The sequence below is a fragment of the Pogona vitticeps genome, chromosome 2, assembly GCF_051106095.1.
Source record: "Pogona vitticeps strain Pit_001003342236 chromosome 2, PviZW2.1, whole genome shotgun sequence".
Classification (NCBI taxonomy): domain Eukaryota; kingdom Metazoa; phylum Chordata; class Lepidosauria; order Squamata; family Agamidae; genus Pogona; species Pogona vitticeps.
In genome coordinates, this window is record NC_135784.1 from 28,770,496 (window position 1) to 28,793,047 (window position 22,552).

At 43.8% G+C, this 22,552-nt stretch overlaps 1 protein-coding gene across 1 annotated transcript in view; it reads right to left on the bottom strand.

The window, feature by feature from the left end:
* CLIC1 (chloride intracellular channel 1) overlaps positions 1 to 10,561 on the bottom strand; it is a 34,042-nt gene extending 23,481 nt beyond the window's left edge. Inside the window, exon 1 of the mRNA XM_020814868.3 lies at positions 10,303 to 10,561. Coding sequence (XP_020670527.1) covers positions 10,303 to 10,341 — 39 coding nt within the window. The 5' untranslated portion in view covers positions 10,342 to 10,561. The remainder of the gene's footprint in view (positions 1 to 10,302) is intronic.
* Positions 10,562 to 22,552: the final 11,991 nt, after the last annotated feature.

Genomic DNA, 22,552 nt, shown 5'->3' on the forward strand with positions numbered 1-22,552 from the left:
ACCTCTGGATTGCCAGAAATACAGTGGTACTTCACAAGACGGGCGCTCCGTTTAATGACGAATCTGCATTACGATGAGGTTTTTGCGATCGCAAAATGAAGTTTTGAATGGGGAATTTTGCTGCACGATGATTGGTTCTCTGTTTTGGGAACCGATTTTCGCTTCCCAACAATCAAAACAGCTGATTGTCGCATTTTCAAAATGGCCGCCGGGTGCTTAGAAAGGCCTCCACGCTGTGTTTAGGAGCCATTTTTCACTGCACAGGCACCCGAAAATGGCCGCCCCTATGGAGGGTCTTCGCTGGACGGTGAGTTCTTAGCCGATTGGAACGCATTAACCAGGTTTTAAAGCGTTTCAATGGCTTTTTTATTTTCACTTTACGACGTTTTCGTTCTACAGCGATTTGATAAAGTGGATCCCAAATCACATCAAGCCTGAACGATCTCTGGAGGCAAAAATAATGAAGCTGAGGCTGTCCTACTTCGGAAATATCATGAGAAGCAGGATTCTCTGGAGAAGCCAATAATGCTCTGAAAGGTGGAAGGCAGCAGGAAACGAATACGACCAAATGCATGATGCAGACTGACTCCCTAAAAGGAACCACAGACTTGAGTTTACAAGAGTTGAAATTGAAGACAACACCCTTTGGAGAGTGCTCATTCATAGAGTCATCATGAGTCAGAGGCAGCTTGACAGCACATAACATCCAGCAGATCATAAATATAATAATTTAAAACATTATTTGTTAGTCGTTATGCATGTCCCCTAGAAAAAACGCATCTGCTTTGCTTTCTTTCCCAGCTCTTTTAATTACTTTACTAAATCGCAGATGTGGCTAAACACATCTGAGCATCAGCCACTCTGTTTCAAACACAGCAAGACATCACAGCATGGAAGATTTTACATCCTCCTAAACAATCGCTTAGTTTTTGGTTCTTTTTTAAATTATAAGAACAAGAACAGAATAACCTTCACATGTAACGCAGGACAATATAAATGAAGTGTGGGGCGAATAAATATGGCAAACAGCTGGAAGAAATATATAATTCACCGACTCTGATGGGAGTCGGATTCTGTTCCATGAACACTCACAGTGAAATAAACTTCTTAGTCTTTACATATATATACAGTGTGTGTGTGTGTGTGTGTGTGTGTGTGTGTGTGTGTGTGTGTGTGTGTGCGTGCGTGTGTGTATATGTGCGTGTGTAATGTAAATATAAATGTAATATATAATATAATCAGAGAAATGAAGAGCTGGAAGGGACCCAGAGCTTTAAAATGTTATGGTTCTGGATCCCCACTTCCACTGCTTTCCATCAAACATGGCCACAGATTCCACTGAGCTATCATGTCTCATGACCTCTGGCTGACATATTCTTCATAAACGTGTTCAAAAAAGCTAGTAGGGTCAAGAAGCTTGGAATTTTGCTGATTAGTTCTATACAGTTCAGTGTCGACTTACGTAGGGCTCCACCTGCGGACTTTTCGAGTTACGGACTTCTTCGGCCACAAAACTTCACTTCGCCTTGCAGCCAGAGAATTCAAATTTGGCGCTTTCCCGCCTCCCCCTTCCGGTCCGTAGGTCGACTGCCCTTTGGTCCCCCTCGCTGATCATCTCTCCGGAGGCCTCCCAGGGCTTCTCCGCTGCCGTGGGAGGTCTCCAGAGCCCCCCCCCCTTGCCACTGCTGCTGCTGGGAGCTCAGGGGGAGCAATCCTGGCCATGCTCAGTCGCCTGGACTTCTCCCACCACCGCCGCTGTCCGAACACAGCGCGGCTCCTAGCAGCGGTGAGGGAAGTCCAAGAGTCCGAGCATGGCTGGGATTGCCCAGCGACCTACGGACTTTTCAACCTGCGGCCACCGTTCCAATACGGATTAAGTCAGTAGGTCGAGGGTCCACTGTACTGCATACATGACACAGGTTTCAAGTCCTAGCAAAGAAAAGCACAGCACCTCTTTGAAATACAGTGGGGCAGTGGCTCAGTTCTTTCTTGTTTACCCCATTTTAGAGTGGCAAGTGGTGTTTTTAAAAGGAGAAAAACACATTACCAGTTCAGACACAACAGATGGCCCTGGGCATCAATTACGTTTTAACATTTATCACTACCCCAGTATAAAAGTACAGTAAAAAAAAATCTCCACTACCCCAGTATAAAAATTACATTGTTACTGACCTACCTTCACAGGTTGTTATGAGGATGCTATATTTACTTGATCTAAAGCCTTCATTATTAGGCATGGTTAAAACAATTTCTAAACTCATCTTTTTTGGAATAAACCTTTGAAAATATCCTAATCCCTTCCTGTCAAAACATGTGATGTTTTCTCAGCTGTGTTGACTTTTATTTTCCCTCAGAACAACTACTGTACACTGATGGTCAACATTCTACCATGGAACCATTCTCCTTGAACAATTAGAATGTTTATGAACATTCTGTGACATCACAGAATGTTCAGACCGATCACTGGGAGGAGTTCAGGCACAACAGCTAAGCAATTTACATGAGGCTTCTTATAGACAAGAATGACATGCTAGTTCATCCAGACTGATTTTTCTTTCACAAAGAACCCATGACCTGAATTGCAAAGTGCTCCAGATTCAACCCCTCAGTCTTCCCAGGAAGGGCTGAGAAAACCTCCTACAGACCATTTCAGTCAGTGCAGACAACCCTCTGGTAGACAGACCAATGGTCTAACTTGGTGTAAGGCAGCTTGCTGTGGTCCTGTTACTCTACCATCAGCCTCATTTCTTGGGAGAAGGCAGGAATATAAATCCACCAGAGAAATAAATAACAATTGGAACCGTAATGTCATTTTTAAGGTAAGGAGCACAGCTCCATTAAAACAGCACATATTTTTGCATGCAGAATATTCAGGTTCAGCCCCACACCAACTCCTTGTACTGCTGTGCAAGATGTTTCTCTGAATCCAAGTGGTTGTTGCCAGTTGGTACAGATAGACGGTGTGAAGCTAAAATGAACAAAGGGCCTGGTTTAGTGAGAAGTATTTCCTTCCCTCCCAGTGTAGCCCAGGTTTCTTTTCCAGTCGTGGCTGACCAGATGCTTCTGTGGAGCTTACAAGCCACAATGTTTTTCTTCTGTTTGATCCCAGTACCATCTGCTCAAATGTACATCTCCTCTCAAGCAGAGTATGGAAACATCAAGGAGTTTTTCTGGGCTCCAGCTCCCAGATTTGGGAATCCTGCACACTGGGAATCTTTAAAAGGTATGTTTCCAACTTTACTCTGAACGTGGGAGTGTTCTGCCATGAAGGCCAAGGAGATACGCATGGCAGAATCAGAGAAAGGGGGAAATCTACTAAGCTATGGGAGAAGAGAATGAAGAAAATAGTTCTGACCTCAAAATTCACCAGTTCTTATCCGAATTGCTACTCCTTTGTGAAGACTTGGAGCACTCTGTCCAGCGTCCTGCCCAGAAGGTCAAAGAGGCTTACATGATGCTTCAGTGCTGGCCTTCAATTGTAGGCATAGAGATGAACTGCTAGATAGCTCAGTGGCTTCAGCATGTGACAGTAAGCCAAAGGTTGGGAGTTCAATTCCCCATTGTGCCTCATTGACATGAGCTTGACTTGATGGTCCAGAGGGATTATTCTAGAGATCCACTCTATTTCAAGCACCAAAGGCACTGGAATGAAACCATTCCCCTTTGGACCAGAGAAAAATTAATGCTAGAGCCTCCCCCTCCCCCTTATATTATCGGCAAGGATGGGGAACCTATGCCCCCCGATACTGCTGGATTCCAGCTCTCATAATCTACGACCTCTGGCTATGATGGCTACGACGGACAGGAACCCAAAACTGATGGAGGATCATACATTCCTTTTCCCTGCTCCTGAGAAACATCCTGGCACACCGATAGATTAGAAGCCACTTGTGCCCCAAGAGCATTCCGAAAGCAGCCACTCTTTTAAAATTTAACAAGCATTGGAAATTACAGGCGCAGAAGGTACACTTTAACTTGGCCACTTCCACTTTTCCACTCCCTCCCTTCAGGAAAGGAGAGAGAGTAGGACAACAAGAGTCTTAACAGGAAGGTAAACCATAGACAAGCTTTGCACAACCTTGCAAATCAGCCCCAAAGATGAGATGACTGGAGTGGCTGTTGGTTTAGGAACTGTGAATGGATCCTCTCTAATTTAAAGCATCCAAAAAAATCTGATTTTTAAAATTTTAAATCGTTATTTAAATCATGATTTAAAATCCATCCACCCTGGTTGGGATCATCATAACCTTAGAACTGCCAAGCAGGAAGAGACCCTAAGGATCATGGTGGAGTAGACATCGTGAGAAAGACAAGACCCGTCCTCTGACCCAATGTAAGACCGCTTCATACATTCACATGTTTAACATTAGGAAAAAAAAAAACTTAATTGCAAGTGCAAGTCAGGAGTAGAACAAGCTGCTCCAGGAGGTGATGGGCCCAGAAACCAAAAAAAAAAAAATTTTTTTTGGAGTCCAAAGTTTCCCACCAAGTAGGGACAGCATGACAGCTGGCAGATTCTGGGCCCAGAGATAAATAAAAGCAAGCCTTGGTGTTTCACAGCCGCTTACTGCCCCACTCATGCATCTTTCTTTTAACATTTTTAAGACCACTGTTCTCCAAATACATTACAGTGGTGCCTCACTAAATGATGATAATCCGTTCCACTGAAATCGCTGTTTAGCGAAATCATTGCCTAGCGAAAAGCACTTCCCCATTGGAATGCATTGAAACCTGTTTAATGCGTTCCAATGGGGAAGAATCGTCGTTGTCTAGCGAAGATCGGCCATAGGAAAGCCGCTTTGCGAACCGCAGATCAGCTATTTAAATCGCTGTCTTGCGAAGCTTAGGCCCTGAAAACACCTGTTTTGCGAGCGCGGAGGGAGCTGTCAAAATCATTGTCTAGCGAAAATCGGTTTTCGAAGCAGGGACCAAACATTGTCCAGCGAAATTCCCCCATAGGAATCACGGTTTTGCGAATCACTATAGCGATCGCAAAAAGTCAATGTCTAGCAAAAAAACTGTCATGCGGGGTAACTGTCTAGCGAGGCACCACTGTATACTGACCACTCTGAGATGCCGTGATACTTACTGAGGTACTTTGCAGAATAAATAAAACAAAAAAAGAAATTCCCTGGGTAGCACATAATGTACAGACTCATGCTGCAAGCCTGCCCAGCAAGCTGGTTGGTGCCCCCCCCCCAAAAGCAGCCCTCCCCCCACTCATTCGGAGGTGTGAGCCTGCCCATGGAAAGGTGGAAGAAAAACGTCTGAAGAGTAGTTTAAGATCAAGTGCTGGACTAGAATGGCCATCCTGCATGTGGCAAGTTTGCCTCAAGGGGAGGGAGTCACAGCACAGGGAGAAAGCATATCCCCCCCCCCAACAACACACAAAATCCAGAATTTAAGCTTGGGCAACTTCAACAAGATGGCGTCTCAGGGAAAAGAGGAACAACAAGGACTTAGACAGGAGGTGGAATCTTTTTTTCCCCTTTTTCAGGACCTGGAAACATTATTTTCTTTACTGGGACTCCCAGAATCCTCAGCCAGAGTACACAAGGCGTGACAGTCCAAAAATTAATACTGTATTCCCAAACCTCAAAATGGCTCTGGCTCCATCAAAAATCTGAAAGCAGTGACTAAGGTGAAAGGCGGCACAGGCCTTTATTCCAACCACACCGACCACACCCTAGTCCGGTGCGCCCTCATCCTCACATCTGGAGATGCCACACGTGCCGGATCCCTGTATTATAAACTGGCCATCCATGGGCTGAAAACTCACACAAAATAAGGCCAAGAGATCCCACCATCACAGGGGGGTAAGCATGTTACCTTTATCAACCGACACAGATGTAGTGAAACCTCCAGCATTACTTGTTCAACCCAGCTCTCAGGTTTAAGAAAAGGACTACACAATTGAGAACACGGACAACCCCAGAAAAACCCACAACAACCAACCCCAGAATTATTTCCCTGTCACGCCTATTTGCATGCAACCATGTCCCAGAGGACGATCACAAATGAAGAGTAAAGAAAGCACATTCAGGAAGTCAGCAGATGTATTTTTTTTATTTCTTCCTCACAGATACTTGTGCTATCAGTTCACCCTCTCAAACAGGGTGGATTTGAGTGAAACCAAGTGGATTTAAATCATGATTTCAATTTTAAAAAATTGGATTTTGACAATTTAGATTAAAAATCAATTTTTTAAAAATTGAAATCATGATTTAAATCCATTTGATTTAACTCAGATAGATCATCGTAATCACAAAGCAACTGGCTCCAACAGATGGAGAAACCGTTGCAAAAATATGCAGAGGAAGATGGGGGGAGGCGAAGTATTTTCCATTTAGGGGGAAATGAAAACAATTTTAGTTCTCTTTCCTGCTTGCAAGCCCCACATTGGAGGGGAAAGAAATAGGAGGGAAAGACAGAGGCACAAGCAAAACAAAGCAAACACAAGAAAGCTTGAAAGGAGAAGATTCAGTAATTCAGAAAACGGTTGTTTTTAAACCAGCGTTCCTCAAGATGGTGTTCAAGGCACAGATAAGAGGCCAATTTGGCTGGTGGGTCAGAAGGCAGCAAATGACATACCAGCCAAGGAAACACAATAGCGCAGCTCCTGGAATAGGCCTCCTAGGACAGACGGGAAAACGGAGGCAAGTAACTTTAAGGTCATCAGTGCAAAGATCCTCCACTTCAAATCTACCACTGAAAGCAGATCTCAGAGCAAGACCATCATGTAGAAAAATCCACACTCCATAAGCCATGGTGTGTGACCTCTAACCTGTAATCAGCATCCCATTACCAGTTGGTATAAAGACTGCATGTTGTGAAATATAACTAGGAAAACATAAAAGACGATATGTTTCTGTGTGGTTTGGTTAATTTATTGCTTCGGCTACTAAGGCAGTGCTTCCCAACTTTGGGTCCCTAGATGTTCTTGGACTACAACTCCCATGAATCCTGGCTAACATAGAGAGTGATGAAGGCTTCTGGGAATTTTAGTCTAAGAACATCTGCACACCCAAGTATGGGAACCACTGTACTAAGGTAAGTGTGGGAAGCCCTCTGACCTTCCAGATGTTCTGGGTTAGAATTCCCACAATCACAGGCTAGGGGCTGTCAGCAACTGAAGACCAACAGGAGGGTTAAAGTTGTCCACCCCTGCTTTAAGGAACTCTTTAACACTCTGAAGGTTAACAAGTTTTCCATCCTTCTTTAGAAGGAAGAAGAGAAGGGTTGGGGGGGGAAGAGAGAGAGATGCATTACTTTGGCAGAAGATTAAGAACAGCCAGAAGCAAAATCCTCAGAAATGAATGAGGGATACTTTCAAGTTTGAAATCAGGATGCAAGTGAGTTATTAAGGATCACATGGTAATGAGGAAACAAATGGGCTGGGCAGCAGCAAGACAACCAGACATGAAGAAGCAGAAGATGCCACTGGAACAACACCTCCTGTTTGGCAAAAGTTGGACCACCTCCAAAATCACCAAGGAGGTCAGGCCACTGGGCAGCAGAAGGAATCCAGGAGCACAACAGGTATAAGGGACAAAGTTGGAGTCATATGGTGGCCCAAGTGGCATGGAAAGGAAAGGAAGTAAAACCCTACCCAATAGCTGACTGATGATTGAGCCCCATAAGCCGTGAAAGGATGAAGACATTTCCTCGTGCCACATCAAATCATTTGTCTATCTAGCTCAGGGGTCTCCAAACTATAGCCTATGGGCCACATCCATCCCGCCTTGCCTTTTTATCCGGCCCAGCGAACGTCACAGGCTCAGGTCTGTTCCCTTCAGCCCATGCGTGCATGCATGTGTGCCTGTCCTTCGGCCCCCCAAAATGTGTAAAATATATGATGCGGCCCTCGGGCTGAAAAGTTTGGAGACCCCTGATCTAGCTCAATAGCATCAACCTTGACTAGGTTCTAGGAAAACTTTCACACTAGTATACCCCTGGGTCTCCCACCCAGCTATGAACCAGGCGTGACCCTGCTTGGCCGGCCTCTGAAGTTAGTCCCGATCAGGTACTGTATGTTCAGTGGTGAAAAACGAAGAAAACAGGAGTATGCTCTGCCTCCTCCTCCTCCTATTAAAGCCACTCAACTAGACCTCTCAAGTTCACAGAGGCCACACAAGGGCCTGATAAACTCTCTTCACCTTTGGACCCACCCAAGAGTTTCCATGCACTATCATCTTACACTTAAGGCTCAGAAATGAGTTGAGGACAGGCACCTACTGCCATGCATATATACAAGAATTATCATTCTCTCCACGAACAATGGGCGATTCTGGGAGTTGTAGTCCAGTCTCACACACACTCCAAAAAAAAAAAAAAAAACCCTCTTCAAAATGTATTTTCTCTTTCTTTTTTAAAATCATTCTTGTCTGCCACTCAGAGGAAGGAAAACTAGGGCTCAGCCCAGGCACCTCGTTGTTGTCCCTGCCTGACCTGCCCTCACCTCAAGCAAAAGATCTCGGGAATGGAAAGAAATGTTGCCGGGCGGTGCGTGGGTTGAAACTTCCTTGGACTTTGAGCATTCTCCCTGGATACGTTCTTGCACATTACCGGTAACTGTTGGGCCTGGATTGGTTCAGTAGAACTGGATCAAGTCTAGGAGGAACTGAGGGACAGCGACCCTCTTGGAGAGCCTTCCGACCTTCAGCACGATCTGACCAAGAATGGTGCATGGACTGAAGTCAACCTCCGAACATGGATGGTGAAGGGAGAAGCCACGAGGTAGAAAGACGACAAGGTAGAAAGAGATGGATGTGCACCTAGAATTGCCTGCAAAACAAATCTGCACAGGTTTGTGTGTGTGTGTGTGTGTGTGTGTGTGTGTGTGTGTGTGTGTGTGTGTGTGTGTGTGTGTGTGTGTGTGTGTGTGTGTGTGTGTGTGTGTGTGTGTGTGTGTGTGTGTGTGTGTGTGTGTGTGTGTGTGTGTGTGTGTGTGTGTTTTGGACTACAACTTCCAAAATTCCCTAATGGCGGAATGAAGCAGGCAATTTGAAAAATATGACTGATGCAACAGTTCCCTGGACACTTACTTGTAAGCTCTCTCTTTCAGCCCCACTACCATAAAGCAATTGTGGGGCGGAAACTTTTTTAAACTACCTTTGGCAGATTTCTAATGGTGATTTCTAGGAGCCGCAGTCTGAAAGATAACCGAGGGTGGCAGATACGCCACCCTAAAGGCCAAAGGGCTTTTACCGATGCCCTCCAGATGTGTACAATGGACATATGGGCTCAAGGATGAGGGGCAAGATGGCTTCAGAGCACTAGGATGGAGAATTTTAATGCACATTTATCCTAACAATCACCACTTCTATTCCCACAGAGGACTGGAATCAGAGAAAGGGTTTTTTTATTTTTAAATAACCAAAAGGAGAGATGTGGACTAAAGTTTCTCTACTATCAACAACCACGCCAGTGAGTAAACAAACAGTAAAGAAAGGAAAATAAATAAATATTTAAGCTGCCACAAAAAAAACTTTGGCAAATAAGGACCACTTGGCCAATTATTTTAAAAGCGTATTTGCTTTTTTGAGACCCTGCACATTTTTTTTTGCTTTTCTGGGTGTAACCCTCTTTGCATATTCTCATTTATAAAGCAAGAAAAGCAGCAGGTTGGATTGGAAGATGGGGGTCAAGAAAGGAGAGAAAAAAAAATACTAGGCTGGATCCAGATTTGGTTGGTCCATGTTTAGGGTAAAGCCCTGGTTTCATGGGAAATGTTAGTTACCACTATCCTCAGCCCTAGTGATCTAACGAAAGTCAGCTCTAACCTATACGTGCCTACTCAGAAGTAAGTCCCATGGAGCTCCCAGATTCAACGGGTACAGGGTTGAAGTCCAAGTTTAGGTCCAGTCTATTAAGACGGAAAGGCTACAACCACACAAAAAAAAAACCCCACCAAAAAAAACACACTTTTTAAGGTCTTTCTCCTAACTCGTCTCTTTTGGCTTTCTTTCAGACTCTCATTCGCTCTTCGCCAAAGAGGAAGTCAAAAAAAAGGGAGGGGGGGGGAGAAGATCCGAAAGCCCTGCTGTTTCTTTTCTCTAAAAACTGAAAATCGTGTATATGTTTTTTTTTAAGGGGGGGAGAGAGAATCAGTAATTCAGGCAACACACACACACAAAGAGACCGTTTCTCCCTTTTTCGCGCCAAAACAAACAAACGAAAAGTTTCCAACTCCCCCGATTCCCTCCAAGGAGGGGGAAACGCGCACCAGACAACACAGACCCCCCACCCACCCACCCACTGGAGAGAAGAAGGGGATCCCGGGATCCCACCCCACATCCTTACCTTTACAAACAGTTCGACCTGAGGCTGTTCTTCGGCCATGACGGGATCCGGTGGGAGCGGGGAAAGAAGACCTCTGGCGAGCACTCTTCCCGAGGGGGGTTGCAACCAGAAAGCGCGGTTTCAATGGGGTGGGAGAAGGAGGGAAGGGGGGGGACCCGCGCAGGCGAGACGCGTTCGAGCCAAAAAAGACTCGCTCGCAACTTCCACCAACTTCCCTCCGCCGCTCGGGCCACGCCCAGGAACTGAGCCGGGCTCTGTGTCTCTCTGTGAGTCACCACCGAGAAGATGATGGGCGGATGGGAGCGGAGGAGGAGGACGAGGATGCGGGGGACGGGCGATCGATCACGGGTGCCCCATTTTGCCTCCTCTTAGGTTCTTGTGGCTCCCCATCGGCCCCTCCCCGGGTCCCTCTCTTTCCACCTTTTCAGCCCCTGAAGTATTTCTCCCTTCCCTTCTCCCTTCTTATTTCTCCTTTATTGACCTTTATTTTATTTTCTTGGTTTTTTCACGTTTTCATTTGTTGATTGATTGATTGATTGATTGATTGATTGATTGATTGATTGATTGATTTATTTATTTATTTATTTATTTATTTATTTATTTATTTATTTATTTATTTATTTATTTATTTATATCCCGCCTATCTGAATCACATAGGACCACTCTAAGCGAATTATGTAATTTTGTGTTTTTATTAATTTACTGTATTGTATTGGAAGCCGCTCAGAGGGGTCGTGTGGACCAGATGGGCGGGATGCAAATCAAATCAAATAAATAAATAAATAAAATAAATTCCCCCTCCCTTGAAGAGGTGGCCGCCTTCGCTGGTTGCGCCGCAGAACAAAGCGGACTCCCAAAACCCGCAGGTCGGCCGGCCGACCCTCCACTTTAGGAGCCACTGGAAAGCCGTCAATGATGCAAGCTTTCGGCTTCTCCAGAAGTCTTCTGTAGGCGAGAATCTAGCTATCGACACCTAATAATGAAGTAATAATAATTACTGCATGGGATTCTGTGGATCATCAAGCCCAGCCCCCGTCAGGGAGGCCCAGTGGGGATTCGAACTCCCAACTTCTGGTTCCAACTTCTGGTTCTGCCACCGTAGGACTATCTAGGAATTGTTATACATCATCAAGTTACCTCCAACTGATCAATGACTTTATAAATGAATGAACTCTAGAAGGTTCTTTCATTAAGAGCCCTACTTAAGCCTTGCAAACTCAAGATCTTTATTGAGTCATTCCGTCTCATATTTGGTGGTCCTCTTTTCCTGCTGCCTTCAACTTCCACCATTATTGTTTTATCAAGCAAGTCTTGTCTTCCCATTCTGTGTCCGAAATCTTAATAGCTTCAGTTTCATCTTTTTTGCTTGTAAAATGATGTCATAGGGTTCCTTTATCCCATATTGTTGTATCTGGTCAAACAGGTTCCTCAGGCTTTGGCAACAATACGAAAATCTCCGTCAATCCTGTTCACCAGAAGGAAAAGCATAGTCAGAGTTCACTATTACAAATCAGGAGCTTGGAACTTTCTAACAATCTTTTGTGGGTGGAAGAGAGGCAGGTTAATACATCCCAGGGTGAGGTATTTTATGTACAACAAGGTTCTGCTGAAATCAAACCAAATGGGCTGGTTCACACATTACACAGCTGAAAACCTGGGTCTGCTACGAAGTTGTACTCTGCTGGATTCAGTTCTGAATCTCTGCATTGCATGGATTTATAAAATGACTGAGCTTGTAAACACGTGTGCTGTATAATTTGAGACAGGTACTTTTAACAGGTTAAGTCCCCCCAAAAAATTTAATTTATGGAGAGACTTTCAGAGTACAGTAATAGGTTTTGGATATAGGACTAAGAAAGGGGGGGGGCAAAGGTTCTGTACAAGCCCAACTGCTGTGAGGAGCAGCCAGTGACTACTCCGAATTATTTTCTTGCCTGCCAGATTCTAAAATTCAAAAGCTGTGCATTGAACTTGATATACTGTACTGTAGTATTAAATTGTGAACATAATGAAGACATTGTTGCTGTTTTGTGCAACATATAATCCAGCAGGCGGAATTCATTGCTGCAGAGTGTCAGCTTTCGAAAAGCACTGAACAGATTCATTGAGGAAAAGGGACTATCAAAGTACCAATTGTGAAACGTCTACTTTCAGAAGCAATTGCATTGCTGAATGCATACTCCATACCGAGGAGCAACAACAGTCCTATATGCTCGCGAACTTCCCACAATGTGGCATTTTTTGTCTTTGGAATTATATTTCTAACAAGGACACACTATTTCCTTTGGTTTTGTTACCATTCTTTTCTTTTCCCTTTTTAGATTTGTTTGAACATCATCAACAGTACCATTACATAATATTATTTATTTATTTTATTTATATCCCGCCTATCTGGTCGTTATGACCACTCTAGGCGGCTACATAAGGCATGGCCATGACTAGAACTGTTATTACTCCTCATTATAGTTTGATATCTTGGCTGAAATCATGTTGTGCTGCTACACAAAGGCTAGCTAGCCCAAGTTGACAATCTGAAGGGTGGGGTCCCAAACCATTAAGGGGTTTAAAAGTTAGTACTGTACTAGCACTTTGAATTTGGCATGGAAGAAAATAGGAAGCCAATGCAGACATGCCAACATTGTGGAAACATGGTTGTATCTCCACATTGCTGGCATGTTTCTGTATTGTCTTCAAAGGCAGCCCCACATAGAGACCATTGCAACAGTCAATGCTATAGACTACAACCTCATGAACCAGTCAGGGATTTTCTGTTTAGGATGGGACACAACTGTGCAGATGGAAAAAGGCAGACCTGGCCACAGCTGATATTTGCTTCTCTGTGGAAAGTCCAGACACACCCCTAAGTCGCAGATCGGGTCCTTAAGAGGGAGTGTGACCCCATCTAGACCAAGCAAAATACTTCCTAGCTGGATGGACTCCCTTCCCAACAATAGGATCTCTGTCTTGTCCAGATTAAGCTTCGACCTGTTAGCCCTCATCCAGCTCATAATCGAGGCCAAGCGCTGCTTCAGGGTCTGTAAACCTTCCCAGTGATGATGAAAAAGAGATATAGAGTTGGTGTGTCATCAGCATATTGATAACAGCATACTTCAGATTTCCAGATGAGCTCTCTCAACAAGGATGTTAAAGAGCATTGGGGAGGTTATCAACCCCCGTGGGTCTCCACAATTAAGAACCCATGGGGTTGAAACAATATCCCTTCTGGACTCCACCACTGAGAAAGGACTGGAGCCATCATAACAGTGAGCCACCAATCCCCAAACTTGACAGCCTGTCTAGGAGGATACCATGGCCAATGTTATCGAAGGCCACTGAGAAATCGAGGAGGACCAACAAGGTCACGTTTCCCCGTGGCCTCCCTTAACAAGTAGTCAAACACCTCCTCTTTAGACTCCCCCAAGAGTCTCTGTTGGCAATGGTACAAAATTCTGAGTGGCAGATTATCTTGCTATAGGGTAAGCCACTTGTATAAACAAGACTTAATGGAGAATAATGCACACATATTCTCCCCATGCATGTGTGATATGTTTGGGTATATATGAATGAGAATGCACTGGATTTGGCCCAGCCTCTGCTGTATATAACATCATGCAGGGTTACTGGTCACACAGAATTCTTCATTTTGATATGGACATTTCTGTGACTCAAAAGGGTACATATTGTTTACAACAGTGAAATGGTTATGAGAAAATACAACCTTTTAATCCATTTAATGGAATCATTGAATAATGGAGTTGGAAGGGGCCTATAAGGTCATGAAGTCCAACTCCTTGTTCAAGCAGGAATCCAAACCAAAGCAGTTCTGACAGAAGGTTATGCAATTTTCTCTTGAATGCCTCCAGCGTTGGAACGCTTGCCACCTACCGAGGTCATTGGTTCCATTGCCATTACTGCTCTAAGACTTAAGATGCTTTTCCTGGTATTCAGCCAAAATCTGGCTTCCTGTAGCTTGAGCCCATAATTACGTGTCCTGCACTCTGGGATGACCGCACACCTCCTCTTTATGACTATCTTTCAAGTATTTCAAAAGCGCTTTCAGATCTCCCCTCAGTCTTCTTTTCTCAAGGCTAAACACGCTCAGTTCTTTCAATCTTTCCTCATAGGGCTTGGTTTCCAGTCCCCTGATCATCTTAATGCCCTTCTCTGAAATTGCTCCAGTTTGTTGTTGTCCTTCTTAAATGTCTGGTGTCCAGAAGTGGACACGGTTCTCAAGATGAGACCTAACCAGTGCTGAATAGAGTGGAATATTTGGTTCCTCTGTATCAATGGTTCCCAACCTTGGGTCCCCAGATGTTCTTAGACTACAACTCCCAGAAATCCTGGCCAGCACAGGTAGCGGTGAAGGCTTCTGGGGGTTTTAGTCCAAGAACATCTGGGGACCACCGGTCTGTAGAATCAATGTGGAAAACTTTGCCGGTTTGCCTTTCAGCTTTCTGAGTCTTCTTTCCTCTCTTAACTTTAATTCCTGTTTCACATCTCCATGCCTGAAGCTTAATTAATTAATTAATTTTTTTACAGGCTACGCTCTGGTCCTGGAACCATTGTACGAAACATGCCTAAAGAGTTTCTGAGCACCCACGAGGCATGTTTTCCTCGCACGTTTTGCTATAGCATTTTCCTATATCGCTAGGTAAAAGGGATATATGGTTTCTAGGCTGACCTGAGCCTTTCACATTAAACATTAACTCCTTTCCAGGATTTGGGAGTTCTCAAAACCGTTTATATCTTGGATGCATTTTTCTGTGGGCCAGGTTGAGGCTTTCTGGGGTCCCTGGGAGAGAGGGGGGAACCAGGAAGAATCCAGGAGGTTCTGTTTCCAGTGAAACAGCTGTATTATTTCTCTGACCTAGACAGGAAACTGCTGGGAGATGGAAGGAGGTGGGTGTGGACTAGAAACAGCACAATAAACCTCTGTGCACTCTGATGAATGGGAGACTGACTGGCCCGCAGCCACCAGTGTATAAAAACAACCCGTCCTTAATTTCCAGGGTTTCTTTTTTGCAGGAGAAAGGAAATTGTGGTGTGGAAGGGAAGAAATAACTAAATATATTATTTTGCCTACTCCCTTAGGGGAGTGAGGGTGGATATGCGGGGTATACCTGAGGCATGGCGCTTGCTGCTAAAATCATTACTAACAACGATGTAACACTAGGAGGAGGTGTTGTGCAGAGAACAAGACTGGAATGAAGAGGATCCAGGCCAGGTTTTCCTACAAGCTGGTAGCTGCAGTTAGCTCTCACCCTTGTTTAATAGTAGGGACGATATTGTGAAATAAATGTACTTGACTGTCGTTAAAATAAGGAAGAATATTTTGGGGATAGGGGAGAGGAACGAGAGCACAGAATAAAGCATCACCAGGGGCATGATGCCCGTGTGGGGGGGGGTGTCTCATCATCTCCTTATTCGGATTCTATCTTTCTGTCTCTTCTTGAGCTCCGAGATTAACAGGATGTTTCTGTTTCCTGTCTCAGGCAAACCAAGAATTGCCTTTTCTTTAAAGCAGCTTCCTCCGCTTCTGCTCCCTTCAAGCTGCCTGTTAAGCTGCAAAAGGGCAGCAGCGCAAGTCGTGTAAACCTCTCTCACAAGAGGCCACGTGGGCGTAAACAGTGTGGTGGAGACTTCTGGTGAACAATCTGTCCTTCCGTTGCCACTCCTGTCCCTCCTAGCCAGCATGGTCAGTTTTGATGGATTACCGTCTCTGCTTATTTATTTTTGATATTTTCATTGCAACAGCAAGCTATGAACTTGGTCTCCCGAGAAAAAGTGAGGTTGAAATTTCTTGCTGGGGTGATCAGACTCAATGCAGTATCTTCCCTGATCCTCCTGCCTAGCTTGCCAAAACTGTCTGGGCCAAATGTAACATATTTTACTCTGACAATAGGAACCACAGTCCAGGATCTTAAGGCGAGAGCACTTGTCGCTGACCACCAAGGGTTGCATTGTTGGAGAGCAAGGAGCAAAGGGAAACAGATTCAAACACCACATCCAGCTCACAGTGTGAGTTTTGACCAGTCAGGCTCTCTTTCACCCTAAACCACCTTGCATGGCACAGGACCACCTATTTCACCTTCACCTGCCAGCAAAAACAATATTGAAAACGGGGAAAAAAAGGATCAAATTAATACTGTTTCAAGTGACTTCAGAAGTCAAAGAACTGACTTTTTAATTATGCTTATTCAACTACTATTGCATTTAAAAGCATTTCTGTTGTAAGATCTTACGTGAGGGTTGCTGTAAAAGGTTGATGGATGGATGGATGGATGGATGGATGGATGGATGGATGGATGGATGGATGGATGGATGGATGGATGGATGGATGGATGGATGGATGGATGGATATCAGGAACATTCTCACTAAGGCAGAAAATCGATACCTGGAAGCCCATTGTTTCCTGTAGTAAATCACAATTAGACCCATTGAATCAGTGGGGATTTGGTGAGTCATCTCCTCCATAAATTCCTTTGATTGAAAGGGGCCTACTCTAGTTGTGATTTACTACACTAAAATCAGCGATGGTTTGAGTAGCTCTATTTGAATCAATAGAACTTAATGGAGGAGTTGACTCACCAGATCCTCACCAGTTTACTGGGCCTGCTCTAGTTGTGACTTAACTATGTTAAGCAACAGGAATTCAGCCATTGTTTTGCTATGAGAGTCAAGAAAATATATCATTTGGGGCAGCCAGGTGGTAGAAAACATGATTCAGCCCATGGGTGTCCGGAAGCTCCCTTGAATTTCATGTTCTGATTCTTTTTCTAAAAAGTACATGCTATACTTTGTTTCCAAGATTTATTACTTGCAAAATAGCTAATAGTTCCGAGGGCAACATACCGTAAGACCAAAAGGGAAATTCCAAAATCCATGTAAATCAAATTAAAAGCCACAAAATAAAACCATCCAGGAAACACAACAATCCGTTAAAAATAGTAGGTGCTACAACACACATCGCAACAGGAAGACATAGTATATCACAGAATGAGACACCTCTTGAAAACACAACACAGGAACAGAAGTATACAGAGGATTAAAAGGCCTGAGAAAACAATGAAGCCTTTGACTGAGAGAATAATGAAGCTCAGAAAATAAAAAAGTAGGCGCCAGGCAGATGTCACAGAAAATCTGAATCTCCCATTTATGTTAAGCCCCAGCTAGTTACACCCACCCAGAAGACACTGCATCCTGAACAGGCAGTGAAACTGGTGGAGCAAGGGTCTTGGTTGCCTTGACAACAGAGGATGCTTTCCTCCTTTGCCTTCCATGGCCATTCAGAGATCATCAGGTTTTATTTGTTACCAGTAACATCATAATATAGCCAATTCTGATTGGCTGTGTGTGTTTTGCTATCACCCTCTTATTTGTATTAGGTATGATAGGCTGGGATCATATTGTGAGGGGGAAAAACAATTTCTTTCCAAAAAAAAAGCACATCAATATCTATATTTCCCAAATAGAAGAGAACTCCTTTGATTTGAAAGAAAAAAGTGTGGTTGAAATTCTTACCTCCCAAAGCAAAATAAATAAATAGATAGATAGATAGATAGATAGATAGATAGATAGATAGATAGATAGATAGATAGACAGACAGACAGACAGACAGACAGACAGACAGACAGACAGACAGACAGATAGATAGATAGATAGATAGATAGATAGATAGATAGATAGATAGATAGAAATTAAAAAAATATTGCAGTCAGCTCCCACTCCCCACTGAAAACATGGACACACTCATCTTATTTTGTTGTACATGAATCTACCCCAAGTAAATGCTGCAGCATAATTCCACTAACTACTCTACTCCTTATACGCTGCATCTCTAGTTGAGTGGGAAAGCTGATTATAAAACATAGGCTTTGGTAGTGCCAGCATCTATGGACAGCAGATATACTCATATCCACAGTTGCATAAACTTTAGTACTCTCTTTTAGTTTATCTTTATTTGCAGGCAAGAAAGACATTATGTTTAATGACATCATCTTAGGTAATCAGAACTCCCCCTCCTTTTCAGGAAATCAAAGAGCTGAGCTCATCTTTTGTGTTTACTTGGGATGGAAATTAAGGTTGAAAAAGAATACATCAGACCTCTTTCAGGGTTTTAAAAGATAAATAATGCATGTAGCAGAGTGTTGTGATCACCTGTGGCGTCTGGGCTGCCTACTAAATCCCTCAGGTGTGGTATAATCAATGAAATATGATTTGTTCTTAAGGCTGGAACGCCCGTGTGAGCACTCTGAACTTTTTATCTAGCTGTTTGCAGGATCCACCCTGGATACCAAACAGGATAATCTGCACACAAGGAAAGGAATCAGGAATCTACATCATGCCGTAGAATTTTTTAAAAAGGACACACAGCTCTGGGTTGCCCTCCTTTGTCTCTATCAATCAAGATTATAGTCAGCAACATGAGGAGTTAGTGGCCACTCAGAAGGAAGGAAAGACGGAAGCAGGTGATCACTTATATAGCAGTCTCCATGACAACAGCTTCCCCTTGGGCTAATTGATCACTGAATCGACCCCAAACTGGCTTGGCCGTATAAAGGCAGAGAAGTTTTAACTCAACCTCTTAAGCGTGAGTTTGCATACTGCAATTAGTTCATTCAAAATGTACTGTTTGGGCCAGTTTTCCAAGGTTTCCTGTTAAAGTATCATTTTGTGCAGAAACTTGAAGTAAAAAGTATTTCACTCTCAGGCTCTCGTTCCACTTGATGGGCCAAAAAAGGCCTGCATATGAAACTTCATTAACCACTTGACAAGCTCTTGAACATTGAGGTGAATATTGTATAGGGCAGCAATGGCGAACCTTTGGCATGTGTGCCACAGCTGGCACGCAGAGCCCTCTTTGTGGGCACGCGAGCCATAAATCGCTGGATTGCTACCTCCGGCAGCCAAACCTGAGGAGGAGGCTGCAGCCGCAGTGCTAGCACCCCGACAGGCCAGGATCCAGTGCAACTGGCACTGGCAGGCCGGTTGAGCTATAGGCAGTGGTGGGGTTGGGCACGACTGGAGGTGGGTCCAGGATTCCCCCTTCCAACTCCTGCTGGGTTGTTGTTTTGTTTTGTTTTTTTCCCCTGTTTGGGCACTTGGGCTCAAAAAGGTTCGCCATCGCTGGTATAGGGGCTCACCATGAGTAAATTTGCATGGTTGTGCCCTTTATGGTTTGGTGTGGGGGGGAAGGAAACACTAACAGACCTATTGAATTGAAATGGTCTCCATCCATCTTTTCCCCCCCCCAAAAAAAAGAATGTTTGATCTATATAGGGTACATAAACCAATCTCTACAGAAGATGAGGAAGGGTTGCAACAGAACAAGTCTACATTGGCGATTGGGTCAAGGGGTGCTTCCACCATAATTCTGTGGTGAAGTATCCATTGCTGGGCCCAAAGGCTGCCCTTGTGAATAGGAAAGAATGATTTATCATGGATAAAATTGCCTCAGGGTCGTGCTCTTAAGAAAGGCATTTGTTTCCCTGCCCCTTGTGACACTTCCACACCACTCCATGTGGCATGCATTTATACTAAGCACATTAGGCATGATAAAATATACTGTATTAGACAGAATATCAAACACACACTGAGCTTCTTTATACTCTCTGCATCTTTCTTTGGTTTATACCAGCTCCAAAACTAGTGTTTGAAAGTGCAGGCACTGAGAAAGGAGGCGTTTGTACACAGCTGTACATAGAGATGAAGGTGGCAAGATAACCAGCCCAGCAGTGTTATCATAATAAATGAAGAAAGTCTATTTCTTTGTTTAACCCATGAGGTACTAGGGTGTTCAATTTCAGGATCAAGTTAATTTCCCTTTTTAGTAAAGACCTTTCACAGGAACTCTGTCCATAGCCCACAACACCAGATCTTTTATTGTATGGTGCATTTATGTAAAATGGCCAACTAGAGGACTGCCTAGTCATTTATTTCTTAAATTACTGAGGTGTTCAGCCATTCGTACTTTAAGAGGTCTAGAAGTTTTTCCTGTGTACAGTTTATTACATGGGCATCTTATGGGCATAGATTATTCCGTTGGTATTACAGTTAGTGAAATCCTTCAGGGTGTAAACCTTTTTGTTCTGAGAATCTATACATTCTGACATGTGGCTTGTATTACTGCAATAAACATGATGCCCACGTGGATGTTGTCCTGGGGAGGGGGGAAGCAGGTAAACTACTGAGAATTAGTGAGGGTGTAGTATCTTTGTACTCACTTCTAACCAATATATCTCTTAGATTCTTAGTCCTATTTAAAGGATATCTGTATTCCCTCTTTAAACCCCTCTAGGTCTTCTAGAATGTGCCAGTGCCTTTTTATGCATTTGGTCAGTTGATTTGTTACATGGACATATGTCAGTATGCAGTTTACATGGTTTGTACGTGTCCTTACTTTTTTATTTAGGAAATCGCTGTGCCTCGTCCTCATCTTGAGATGTTGTCCAAAGAGATCTTTCCCTCTCTAAATGTGTTGTGACTCTGAGCTTCCATAAAGCTGGAGGAAGGAAGCACATCTATAATCCTCTTCTAATGTGACTTTAAAATAAAATTTACCTTCCCATTTCTGCAGTTCTTACCTCCCCACCTCATATGCCTTTAACAGCTGCCTGTCTACCACAAATATTTAAGAAGCTTTGCTTTATACCAGGATAAGCTTTGTTCTCTTAATTTTCTGTCAGACATGAAGCTGTTAAAAGTTACAGAATCTCCTTCAAGGAAAGGTATCACACACAGGCTGACTCTGAATGATGCTGTCTTCACCCTGCCTCATATATTCACTTTGCTCCATATCCTGACATGATTATCTTAAGGAAATTAAGGCAGTAGAAGAAACTCCCAAGAGAAATCTATGTAGCATCTGTTTGCTTGGCCACCACATCTTTCCAGTGAAAGCTGACAGAGATTTAACAAATTCTTAAAACAGTTTGACAAGGATAAATTCATTAAAGCAGCCATAATCTACTAAAACAGTAGAGAGGTAAAACAAAACAAAATGCCCCCCAAACCATCTTCTGAAATAATTTAACCCACAACAATTAATATTCTTGAAAACAGAGGAGATAACAGAGTATGTTGGAGGGAGTCTTATATATGTGTTTAGTATGTGAACCCTGTGCAATGCTATACATACCAGCCAAAGTCCTTGCCAGCAGATAGAAGAGGTCCTTCATAGCTACAGATATGTTCAGAGAGGGCTCCCTCCAGTGGTTTAAGTGTCTGGCTGCAGAATGAGAGGTTGGGAGTTGATGATCCTCCTTGACAAGGGGTTGGACTTGATGATCCACAGGGTTCCTTTCAGCTCTACAGTTTCAAGATTATCGTTATCATTATCACTATCACTCGTACCCAACCAGCAACTGGTGGGGAGGGGAGAGGAATGATGGTAGACCCTAAACTCCAGAATAGATTCCAAAATAGATTGCGGGAATTAATACCTGGGTATAGACTCCAAGAAAATGACTTAATTTTTCAAAGTATGGTTTAGAGATGGGTTATGAACCTCAGTTCAGAGGTTTGTGCTGATTTGTCAGCATGACACCACAGGTGCTGCGTCTTCCCTTCTCACACACCACACCCCGGCTGGCTCCCCCACTCACCAGCCAGTGCATACTGCTTTTCTCCTACTCTTTGTGCAATTGTCCAGTCACAGCAGGAGTATGGACTTCCCTTTTGCACCTCCTCCAGCAGCTGCCCACCCAAAGACATTGCAGCAGGAATCCCTGCTCCACCTCCCCGTCTGAGTGGGCAACTGCTGGAGGAGGCGGAGAAGAGAAGTCCATGCTCCTGGCATGACTGGACAATTGTGCAAAGAATAGGAGAAAAACAGCATGTGTCAGCTGGTGAGTGGGGTAGCCAGCCCCCGAGGAGGTGAGTGAACACGCAGGACCTCTGATGTTGCACTGACAAACTTTCTAAACCTCTGAACTGAGATTCGTGCCCATCTCTACTCTGGTTACACCTGCATGTGTTTGGTGACCATACAGACTTCACATATAAACAAGGCAAAGTTTGAAAACATTACTATCTTTTTGGACTACAGCTCCCATAATCCCCCAGGCAGCATGTCCATTAGATTTAAAGTATGTAGGATCCAGGTCTTTCTGGATTTTTGAAGCCAGAAACAGCAAAATTAACCTAGAAATAGACAACAGAGCATAACCTGCTTGGTTATCTTGTATTATAATCAATGCAACATTGATCGCAATGATGCTGTGGCTGAGGACAATGGTGATGGCTGGCAAC